This window comes from Tupaia chinensis, unplaced genomic scaffold (genome assembly GCF_000334495.1).
Source record: "Tupaia chinensis unplaced genomic scaffold, TupChi_1.0 Scaffold000113_1, whole genome shotgun sequence".
Taxonomy (NCBI): Eukaryota; Metazoa; Chordata; class Mammalia; order Scandentia; family Tupaiidae; genus Tupaia; species Tupaia belangeri.
This window is the reverse complement of record NW_006159577.1, coordinates 5,769,298-5,781,698: the sequence shown is the minus strand read 5'-3', so window position 1 is coordinate 5,781,698 and position 12,401 is coordinate 5,769,298. Positions and strand designations below refer to the sequence as shown.

At 42.8% G+C, this 12,401-nt stretch overlaps 1 protein-coding gene across 1 annotated transcript in view; it reads right to left on the bottom strand.

Annotated features, from left to right (window-relative positions):
* Nucleotides 1-12,401, bottom strand: part of FGFR2 (fibroblast growth factor receptor 2) — a gene marked incomplete in the record, with an annotated part of 126,079 nt that overhangs the window by 108,748 nt on the left and 4,930 nt on the right. Inside the window, 1 exon segment of the mRNA XM_006143947.3 lies at nucleotides 12,133-12,384. Coding sequence (XP_006144009.1) covers nucleotides 12,133-12,298 — 166 coding nt within the window.

The window sequence follows — 12,401 nt, the reverse complement described above, 5'->3', positions numbered from 1 at the left end:
CCGCAATCCCTTCTCCTCCATTCTCCTCTCGGGATCTTGGGCACGCACGCACAGGCGCCCGGAGTGAGTTTTAAGCCACCGGGTCCGGGACACGAACCGCGGTCGACTACGTGGGAGTCCAGCGACATAGCCATTACGCTAACTGCTGGTTCCCTGAGAAAACACTTTGAAGAGTCCCTGCTACTTGGCAGAGCCAAGACACTCCAAAGCATTCAGATGGAAGCATTTGATCTCCAAAGAACTGTGCACAGCTCCCAAGGATCTTGGCTTCCCAGAAACAGGATGTCCAGGGAGAAGGGAGAAGGACCAGAATTACTATGCTCCCTTGCTGCCCAGTCATTTCCCTGCAATGGTGTCAGCCTGGCAAGAAAACTCGGCCAAATTAGAAGCAGCGCCAGAAAAGAGACAGTCAAGGTTGAAATAATAGACAATGTAGGCTGGCAGCTGCAGGGATGCCCTTGACCAGCCTCTTCATTCATCATACCTTCAATAGTGGGCACCTCTCAGTAAATGGGTGGAGGTGGCAACCTCTGTGCCCAGCTGCCCTTTACCCAGCAGCCTCCGTTCCACCTCTACCAACAGGTGACACCAACAACAGCTCTGGATAATCATCTAACTGGACAAGGGTCAACCTAGCAGGCAAGATGGCTGGTACAGACTAGGACCAATGCAGGTGGGTCTCCTGGAAAAAATTGAGGTCGTGTCCACCTCCTTAAACAGAAGGCCAATTTCAGAAAGCTGCATAGTCCAAGGTCTCAGAAAATCCTAACATTGCACACAGACCCTCCAGCTGGGCCCTGGCCCATGACTCCAGCCTCATCTCACCCCACACACTGGCTTCTTAGGGTTCCTAAGTCCCTTTGAGACACGCTTTTCTTTCATAACATCTCACTTTGGATGGAAACTAGCCTCTCATTTTTAAATTATTTGACAAGTGCCCATATTCCCTACTCAATAAGACTTAAAATTGTTTTTGCTTGCCATTCTATCCCCATAGAATCTGCCACAAAGTAGGTTCTCAAAAAGTTACAATGACGTGACATTTAAGAAAAGGGACCTGGGGGCCAGCAGGTGGCATAGTGATTACAGTGCTAGACTCCCACATGACTGGCCATGATTCGAGTCTGGGACCCAGACGCTTGAAATTCACTCTGGGCACATGTGTGTAAGTGACCAAATCCCACAAGGAGAATGTAAGAGAAAGGATTATGGCATGGCCATCCCCCCAGGGGGTGACTTCTCACTTTTTGTCTCTCCAGCAAGCACATACATCCAATAGTAAAAATCTCTCTTAAAAAAAAAAAAAAAAAGAACAGAAATATGTTCTGAGAAACACATCATTGGGCAATTTTGTTGTGCGAACATCAGAGCATACATATTTACACAAACATAGACAACAGAACCACAACACATCAGAGCTCTATAGTATGGCCTATTACAATCTTAATGGAACCATTGTGTGTATGTGGTCGTCACTGACCAAAACTATGCTGTGCAGCATGTGACTATTTGGAGAACAAACAAATGAACAAACTCAAAGAAGCCATAACAATTACACGAACCAGAAAAGTATGTATACTAACCATCTCACTTCTGCCAAGCTCTCAAAGTTGTCATTGCAATTGAGGGAAAATTGCTAGGTCTTCCTCCAGTCAATAATTCAACTTCCCTCCAACACTGAACACCCACTTTTTCTTTTTAAAGAAATTTTTTGGGGGGACCAACAGATAGCGTAATGGCTAAATGGCTATGTCGCTGGACTCCCATGTATTCGACCATAGTTCGAGTACCGGGTCCGGTGGTTTAAACTCACAAAGCAAGTCACCAGGTCTGAGACTTGAATCTGTCAGCCACATGGGAATCCAGCACCTTAACCACCATGCCACCTGCTGGCCCCTGATCCCCTCACTTTCAAGTGCCTGCAACACACAGGTGTTCTGCATTTACTACGTAAGTGTTCAATTGTCCAAGCCAGGCACAATTCACCTCTACACTGCTGGACCCAATCACATTTGCTCATTTTTGGTTTTTTGTTTTTTTTTTTTAACCACCAAAATGAACTTCGTTTGCTTTGAAAATGGGCTTCGTTCTCCTGTTTTTGTTTTTGTTTTTGTCTAGAGATACCCTTCCTTGCCAAGGCTGGAAGAAGTATATGTGTTTCTGCTTTTGCTTTTTTGTTCTCAGATTTTTTTATCCCCTTTTTATTTTTCTCGGCCCTCCTGTTCTCTGCTCCTAATCTCAGCAGGGACATGACATTACAAGGGCCAGGTAAACCTTGGCACTTTGGTTACAGGAGTCCCAGATACAGGGTTCTAAGCAGGTGGGCATGAATTTCCCACCCAAATGTCAATCAAAAATGCTGGGAAGAAAAGCTTGACAAGATATCAAAGTGGCAACTAAAAAGGCCACCATTCAGTAGGACCCAGGACAAACTACCAGAGGCTTCTGGAACAAGGAGCCTGCTGGTCTGAGGTGGCCTGCTCCGTGAGGTGGCTTATGCGCAAATGGACAATTGTATACTGGCCAGTCTTGTCCTGAGCTCCTCCCATGTGCCTTGGCCTGAGCCAACAGCAAAGTCCCAGAGCAATCTCCTCCTCCCTTGGGGGGAGTCCTGTCCAGTTGGTTTGAGTCTTAGGCCTGGCAGCTTAAAACTCACACCATGCAGAGATGACCGTCTTACCAACAAGCTACATATCACCAGAGGCTGTTCTAGAAGAATCCTAAAAGGGTAATTATTGCAACACTATTATTCTATTGCCCAAGATTTTTTTTCAAGTGGCTTTAGGGGAATAGTGGCGACTATGTGAGGAAGATGCAAAATCAACTAACAGTGTCCTTAGGAGGTTATCAGTCAAAATGATGGCTTTAGGAAAGAATGAGAGGGTCACCACAGTATTCCACAAAGGAATCTTTTTTATTATCTTGAACTTTTGTAAGTCCCATGGATTTTAGAAATGTGATCACCTTGTCATTTGCAGTTCAAATGGTTTGAGCTGAGAATTTTCCTGCTTGTTGAAAAAAAGTCTGTTACAGCTATGCAGTAATTGTGGGGCATGTATTTTATTTTTTTAGAGAGATTTTTGCTATAGGGTATGTGCACTCACTGGAGAGACAGAAGCAGAGAGACAGAAAGTGAGAAATCACAAGTCAGGGGGGACAGCCACATTGCAGTCCTTTCTCCATTCCCCTCTTGGAGTTTTGGACACGTGTGCACCTGGCTCCACACTCACTATCTGTGAGATCTTGGAAGAACCACCTCATCACTAAGATTCCGTTACCTAACCCATAAAACAGGAATGTAAGTACCTGGAATCTGCTGGATTGTTAAGATTAAAGAGGATATATGGGACCAGCAGTTAGCATAATGGCTATGTCGCTGGACTCCTATATAGTCAACCGCGGTTCGCGTCCTGGACCCAGTGGCTTCAAACTCACGCCAGGCATGTGTGTGTGCGTGCCCAAGATCCCGAGAGGAGAATGAAGGAGAAGGGATTGCAGCGTGGCCATCCCCCCTGGGGGCCGATTTCTCGCTTTCTGTCTCTCTGTCTCTGTCTGTCTGGTGAGCACACATGCCCTATAGCCCTATAGCAAAAACCTCTCCAAAAAAAAAAAAAAAAAGAGGATATATATCATCATGGCCAGGACTTAATAAATCATCATTAGTTATCATCATTATCACCATCCTCATCACCTCAAGTAATGAGCTAAAGGAACATGACCCCATCCACACTGGCCTTTCCTATTAAGTAAACCCCACAGGGGTACAAGGTGCAAATGATTGCTCAGTTCCTCCTCACTATGGATCCCATCACAATTTCCTCAAGCTCCCCTCCATACCCGTGCGCCTAGCAGGCCAATCGGGAGAAGTCATCATGGGAAATGTGGCAAGGATGATCCTAACAGGCCATGCAGCTCCTCTCACCAGCCTAGACAAAAGCAGAGCAAGCCACATCCCACCTCAACACAACCAATCCCACAACTTTCTCATTGTAATTCTTCATAGGGCCTAATGGTAACTCTTTAGAAGACTCAAACAGAAAACTCTTTTTCTAAAATACTGGGTAACAGAAAAATACATCATGACTTTTCTGATGACTCAATATATTGTTCCTCACGAAATACACACCCTGGGACCTGCAGATGGTATAATGGATATGTTGCTGGACTTCCACACAGCCAACCATGGTTTGAGTCTCAGACCTGGCAGCTTAAAACTTATACCATGTGCATATGTGTCCAAAACTCCAAGAGGAGAATGGAGAAAGGACTGCAATGTGGCTGTACCCCGAGGTGTGATTTCTCACTTTCTGTCTCTCTGCTTCTGTCTCTCCAGTGAGCACACATGCCCTATAGCAAAAATCTCTCTAAAAAAAGTTTAAAATATATGCCCACAATTACTACATAGCTGTAACAGACTTTTTTCAACAAGCAGGAAAATTCTCAACTCGAACCATTTGAACTGCAAATGGCAAGGTGATGCATTTCTAAAATCCATGGGACTTGCAAAAGTTCAAGATAATAAAAAAGATTAAACAAATCCAGGCCCTGGAGCTTGTTTTATATTTGATTAATGTAAATGCCTCTCATCAGAAGATTTATCATTGCATATGGTAAGGTAAACATCCTATTGGTCATGAAATAGTGACTGTAAATTTACTTTGACAAGGTAGTGGGGTGGAGTGGGTAGAAACCGCATTTACTGAGCAGCTACTCTGGGTCAGGAAGTGCTATAGGGCCTCTACATCCACTCTGCATTCAATTTGCACTTCCACCCTCCAGGATAGCTACTATCTTTGAGGCTCTGAGAGGTTATCTAAGTTGTCTGAGGTCACAGCACCAGGTGATAGTGGAAGAGCTTCAAATTCAGCTCCCAAGGCCAAGTTCCTCCTCTGATTTTATGACTCCAGAAAGCACATCACACGCTATTTGAAATGACTTGACTTCTACCAAATAAGAGTCAGACACAGTGTGTGGATTAACTGTATGGGAGACTCTTGGTTTTCTAAAGATGCGAATGGTTTTAAATTTGAAACCTTTATATCATCTAGGCTATATATTCCATTGTAGGCCTTCTAACGGCTAACATGCAACGTGTCTTGGGGGAATCCAGGAGGCTTAGCAGGACAGGAAAGAGGCTTTTTTCTTTTTCTTTTTCTTTTTTTTTTTTTAAGTAGCCACACACCTTTGGGGCAATCTGTTGACAACTGACAATCTAAACTTTAAGGATGTTCAGAGTTCAAAACCTAAACATGTTCACTGTGAAGATCTTTATATTCGATGTACAGCATATCCCCCAAACCCATAAACACAAAAAGCATATCTAGATTCTTTTAAACATTATAATTAGTCAAATACGAAAAACCTAACAGAAAACTGTTCTGGGTAAAACAGGTCACACGTAGTAATACAGGAGCTCCAGGGCTAAAATACAATCATGACAATTTATACAGAGTTTTACTTTATTAATGTGAGAGCTCAGAATTAAGTTGTTCAAGAAAAGGCACTACATAAATCACGTAAATAAATATGTCTCTTGTTCTCATTCCTGAATCTATGAGCATTTTCCTTTATACGCTATTTTTAGTCTCCTCATAAAACATGTTCACCACAACCTAAAATTCTGTATGTGTGCATTCCGCTCAGAAATTACTTGGAATACACCATTCTTCTTTGGCTGCTCAAGGGATTAAAGGAAAAAGAGTATGCCATAGTTTAGCTCCCTGACTCAGTGTGGTGGAGAAGAATCAGAAATTTTTAATATTTACATGAGGTGGGCTAAAAGTCCACAATGGGACATAATTACTTATGGTATTCCAAAATGGAGTAAATGATATATTTGACACCTGAAAACTCTGCCATGCACAAAATTACTAAAACCTAAGTGTGCCTATTTCACATGATCACGCCCTTCAAGGATAACTATGATTTACCCTAATAATTATCCTTTGGGTTGTAAATTTATTTTGACAAGGGGATGGGGTGGGGTAGGGAAGAAAACAGTACTTACTGAGCAGCTACTTAGGGCCAGGAAGTGCTGCAGGGGCTTTACATTCCATCTGCATTTAATCTACACTTCCTTTCTTTCTTTAATCTATACTTTCACTCTTCAAGACAGATAGAGACTATCTTTGAGGGTCAGAAAAGTCTTCTAACCTGTCTGAGGTCACAGCACAGTTGTATGAATATTCGTATGAATATATAAATGGTAAAAGCTTTAAAAAGTATAAATGAAAGCCAGTGAAAGCTGATGGCCACTACATACTCCGAATGGGGTTACAATTTTGGATTTTCTATCATGCCCAAAACAGAGTAGTAACAGACCAGAGCAAGGAAAAGAAACTGATAAAGTATGACCTTTGTTCATTTCAGAAGGAGACATCTCCAAGACGTGAAGGACCACCAAAGCGATGGGTCCAGCAACTTGTACAACCAGACTTCTCCTTAAAAGAACTGGCCCTCTTCCTCATCTCCTCACCTCTCCTAATCTAAGAAGGCAGCGCTGCAACCTGCTGGTCTTCAAGACCACTTGGGTCAGCGAGTGGAAGTGGTGAGATCGTGGAGAATGTAAGGCATTAAAAAAGCTTGAAGGTTTCTCATGAAGATAAACATTTCTCCTAAAATGGAACCTGAGTTATATATTGCACTTAAAACCTAAGAGTCTGTTCCTTCTTGACAGTCATCTTCGATACAAGGATGTTGCAGCATAACTGCCCAGAAGCCCACCTCTTCAAGCTAAAGCTAAACACGAAGCCCTTTCTCTTGCATCACTATCCATACATACAGCCTTGGACATCATCAACAAGGACAAGAACCTACACACCAAGAAGCGAGTCAGGGAGACGGTGCAGTAAAGGTGTGGTATGGTTAGCAACAGCAAATATTTCTAAGCCAGAAAAATGGAAAAAGTAGTCACTTGAGGTATAGCAAAAAGATAAAAAGAATATAAATAAAAGCTGAAGTCATCCATCAAGGGAAACAAAGACTGTAGACATTCTTCAACTGCCACATGAAATCCACCAGACTAGAATATTGGTGGAATACATGGGAAAACTTGCCCAAGAGGCCGGCAGGTGGTATGGTGGTTGAGGCGTTGGACTATCCATATGGCCAACCATGGTCCAAGTCCCGGACCTGCAACTTGCTTTCTCACTCTCCCTTTCTCTCTGTCTGTCTCTCTCTGGTCAAAACTGAAGAATAACGATAATAAATCAAATTAAAAGTAAATAATTCTTAAACTCCTGCAAAATAATTTCTGAACTGCCCACCAAGACAAGTCACCCAGCTCAGAATCAAGCCAATACAGTAGAAAGTAACATCCCTGTTATATTCCCTACCTAGTTTTAACAAGCTGTCACCCCCAAATCAACTCCCCACATTTTCCTTTAAAGATCACAATTAACTTAAATAGAAATATAAAAGTAAGCTAGACTCTGACTAAAGGAGGTTAGCAGCCTTTTAACAATTATCCTAGCTAAATAAACACCCAAACAAAGGATAGTCTGCAAGCTGGATAGCTACTGAATACATTTTATTGGGAATGTGAACTTTATAAACAAAACTCTTCCTGTTTAAACACTACCCCAGTTATTTCATAACCATGTAATGATTCATTAAAAGCCTGGTATTACAATAGAAACATCTCATATTGGATTGTTCTGGTTATCTTAGTTCTCACCCTCAACTGGGTCAGAAAGACTTGAAAGGAACAAGTCTTGAGGTATGGCCTGGTGGGGAGTTTTTTGCATAGTAGGTGCTTAGTCTTTTAACTGGTTAAAATAAAGAGACAACATACACACAGATACACACACACACACACACACACACAGAAAATTCAGATCAGAGGGAGCCAGTATAGAAATTACACAAATACCGATTCTCTGAGCTTGCCAGATTTTTGCTCTAGAAGTAATATTAAACACAGCTCTTTGTCTATGAATTGTGAAATACTTTATATACTAATAAAGAATGTGTACTTCATTGTGTATTTAACTGCATAAGCCTGCATTTGGTTTAATTGACCAAGAATAAGTCCTTGTTCCTAAGCTAACTATCAAGTTACAGTCAACTCTTAAATATTAACACTCATATTGAGGAACAAAGATGCAGATAATACAAAACAGAAGATTATTTTAAATCATTCATTCTTGGTATGCGGATATATTCTTTTTTTCTTTTCCTTTCTTTTAACTTGCAATTAAATGCGTATGGCAGATATTATGGCATTTACAATACTCTAACAAAGGACTTAAACCATACTGGAAAAATCTGACTTGGTGGGGTGGTGGCTGGAGGGGGTCAAGGATAGGGGGTCCTCCATTCAAATCCTGTGGTTCAATTTCTCTGCTATTGAACTTCAGACCAACTCACATTGTTTCAGGACAGCATTACGTCTCAGATGACTGCCAAAAATTTGGTTTACAAGAAATCATACAAGCTACTTTTTCTCAGGTTATTGCTTTTCTGGATTACACGTTGTAGAGGGTGAGAAAGTCATTAAGGGTTTTGGGCTGGAAAAGCCCTTTTGTTTTCACTCCTATGAGGCCGGTATAAACAAAGATGACTTAATGTTAACCACGACTTAATTAACCAGAGTAGTGACAATGTCAAAAGAACTTGAAGTAACAACTTGCCTCAACTCAAGCCTATATAGAGAGAATATTAATCAACCAAATAGCACCTGTCCCCCTTTGTATAGATAACTGTATACCATTCAGCTGGTCTCTGTAACAATGACTAATTAAAATAATCATTTTTAATCTACAACATTAACTAGAATCATCTAGAGATTGTTTTCTTAAGTCAACTGAGTAAATCCAACCTCACTGTCACTACTCCAGAAAGTATCCAGAAGATAAATGGCACACATATATATATATATAAATGATATATGATATGATATGATACTATATGATCTCATATGACATTGTACAAAACCAAGACGACTGGGGACCAGCAGTTGGCATAATGGCTATGTTGCTGGACTCCCATGTAGTCGACCGCAGTTCGAATCCTGGACCCAGTGGCTTAAACTCACACCAGCGTGTGTGTATGCGTGCCCAAGATCCCAAGAGGAGAATGGAGGAGAAGGGATTATGGCGTGGCCATCCCCTCTTGGGGGTGATTTCTTGCTTTCTGTCTCTGTCTCTCTCTGTCTTTCTGGGGAGCACATGCTCCCTATAGCAAAAACCTCTCAAAAAAAAAACAAACAAACAAACAAACAAAAAACACAAGACGACTGGACACGCATAACCTGAAAGGACTAAAAGAAAAGGATCCTCCAGTTTTAGGGCCCAGGCGCTTTCCTGGAATGTCCTGGCCACATTTTTCTCTGAATAGATAGACATTATTTAAACTGAGCTTCCAAATTAACAAACCAAAAAGTCTTTTAAGATAAGGCATTGTGCAATAGAAGGTCAAGGTTAAACTTACTTTAACCAAAGCTATAGTTATACCAGCCATGGAGGACACACAGATGGACGGGGACACACATGTGCACACACACACACACACACACTCCGATTAGGCAACATCAGGGCCTAAACTGGAGCTGCCCTTGGCCGACTTTCAGTTGTTGAAAATTCATCTCTCATCTATAATTAGATTACCTTCCTAAACACTTCTGACACCAAAGTGAAACGCCTACAACAGAAAAACTGGTCTTATGGCCAAATCAGTTGCCAGTCTTAGACTAACACATGAGGGAAGTGAGGACGCTACAGAGAGCAAAGAGAGCTGTCTGGAAACACACTGTCTCCAAAAGCCTAGATGGTTCTTGACACTGTGGCAACTGACAGAGCCAGTTCACAAGACTGCGAAGACCCATGTTCTCGGCTCACTAGGGACAATGATGACAATTATATGCCCTGGTACTTAGGAGATGCTAAGCCCTGAGCCATCTAGGTCAAGTTTAAATTTCCTAACAACCTTTGGAGGTAAGCAGTTAGAGGGCTTCTGAAGATATTAATATTCCCCGAATATTAATGAAGAGAAACAATCTTGTCAAACCCCAGATGACAAAGCAGAAAAGGGATGTCCAGGGACCTGTACACTTTTCCAAGCCTCCTCTTTGCAGAGTTTTCTATCTTTCTCTAAACAATTTTCTTTTCCTTTTTTTTTTTTCTTTTCCCCACATCTCACAACTCTGGCTACAAACCCCATGAAAACTATGAACCCAGAAAAACATACAAAAGGCTATTGGCAAAATATTGCCTATTATGTCAGGGGTGTCATGGACTCCCACCCTGACCCCTATGTGCATCCACAGATTACAGGTTGGAAAGGCCTGCTTTCCACAATGCTCACATTGTCGGATATAAATTCTTGCACAAAGAACCATTTGAAGGACTTCATCCCTTTGCACTCTGTCTTCCCTCTCTGCCTCACCTGTCTCTCTTTACATGTATACACATATTTCAAACTTCCTTCAGCAATTAAATACAGTAGGAGAAAGCCTTTGGGATCTTTTTACGTTGAAATAAACTCACAACAATGCTGCCCTGAAAATCCAAATGAAAAATGACATTTTTTCCCCTAACCTGGCCCATTTCTGCAACCCACACTGTAGGAAATCCCAGCTCAGCTTCCTCAGTTTGTGCTGAGCCATGCACTCTGGGGAAAACCAGCAATTAGGGAAACATCCATTTTAATTATTAGCAAAATTAAAGAAGTACAGGCCTGACTTTCAGAAACCGAAAACCCTTTCCCTTGCATTAAGCTCTTAAAAAACGCAACACCACTGCAAATTACATTTGTTCTGATGTCACAGCACAAGTCACAGAGGCGGGTCCATAATCAGCCTGTAGCTAGAGCCTGTACAAGCCTCAGACACATACTCCCTTCCCGAAGTCCGGGTGGTAAAATGTCACCGCACCTGTTCATTAGCAAGCTACCATGTCTCTGTGTAACATAGTCTCCCAGTCTCACTCAATCAGTTCAGATGACAAATACCTCGATCCATCCTTTAATGACTCTGCACAGGGACTTACTGGGCAGCCCATCTCTTGAGAATGCTCATCTCAATGGGAGCACAACACTCCATCCCTGACAGTTCGGACAGGGCTAAGGAGGCTGCACTTTCTGTCCTTCCCAGCCTCCCCTCTGGGTAAGCCTGCTGCTCTGCACCCACGCCCACCGTGCAGTCTCAGAGCAGCTCAGCTGGCTTTAGACACCACTCAGGACCGCTGCAGGCTCCCAAAGCAAAGCAGGCACCAGGTGGGCTCTCAGCAAACAGGTTCATTAAGTGGCGATGAGTGCTGGGATCTGCCGTTTTATTCTCGGATTACCACTCGAAAATAACTCAGCTACCAATATTCCCTACTGATGACAGATTTCAATGCAGCACTGAAGAGAGGGTTGGCTAAAGTTATCTCCAAAGAACCAGAGAATGAGATTCCAAATGGGCCCAGCTGACTAGTTCAGCCTCACACATAGTGCCCACAACAAGGCTGATGCTTTTAAAATTAAGTTTCCGAAGATGAAACACCAAAGCACGCCCCATGGGATTTGGAAGTCTCGTTGATGTGGCCAACCCCTACTATATGCACTTTCGAGTACCTAAAATAGAATCTGACGCTCTGACACGGTGAGTATTAAGAATTACAAAGGCTAAAAAAAAAAAAAAAAAAAAATGATGTCAAGCCTCTCTGTGCTGAACTTCAGAACCTTTTCTCCTTAAACAATGAAAATAAAACGTCAGCATTTCAGATGTTGGCCATTTCCTTTTGTGGTTCCTTTTGTCAGAAAATAGCAATTCTTTACAGCGTAAGCCGGGCTCTTCCTCCAGGAAGAACGCTGCTGCAGGAGGCTATCGAGAGCATTCGTCTTCCCACAGTCCCTTCCACAGCTCTCCTGGGCATCGCATACAGGGGAACTGGCGGCTGCATTCATCACCCAGCACAGAGCAGCACACACACCAAGAAAGCACCAAACTGTACCATTCTGCGGGCAGTGCTGCAGCAAAGAACCTTTCTACCCTAATCTCCTTGCTCCTAAAGACCATTCTCCTTGCTTTTGGAAGACTCCTTTACAACGCAGAGGCAGCTGATTCTACAACAGGCCTTAACATAAGTGCCACTTTTCCCAGACAAATCCCAAACAAACTTAGTACCCTGAAAATGCAATTAAATAACTTACCTTCCGGCTCTAATGTGGTATCCTCAACTAAATTGAATGAGGGCCGGGCCAGGGACAAGGTTGCCATGGTGATCACGACCAGGCAGATGAAGCGACCCCAGCTGACCATGGTTACGGTGCCAATCCCCGGTCCTCTTCCATATCTCCATGTGGACGTTAATCCCATCTGCGCACTTCCTCCAGGAGCATGGACTGCCAGTAATGCCTTCAGCCTGCGGTGGGCTCCGGATCAAGGTGCTGCTGTGGCTGTGGGTGGGGCGGGGGAGGCG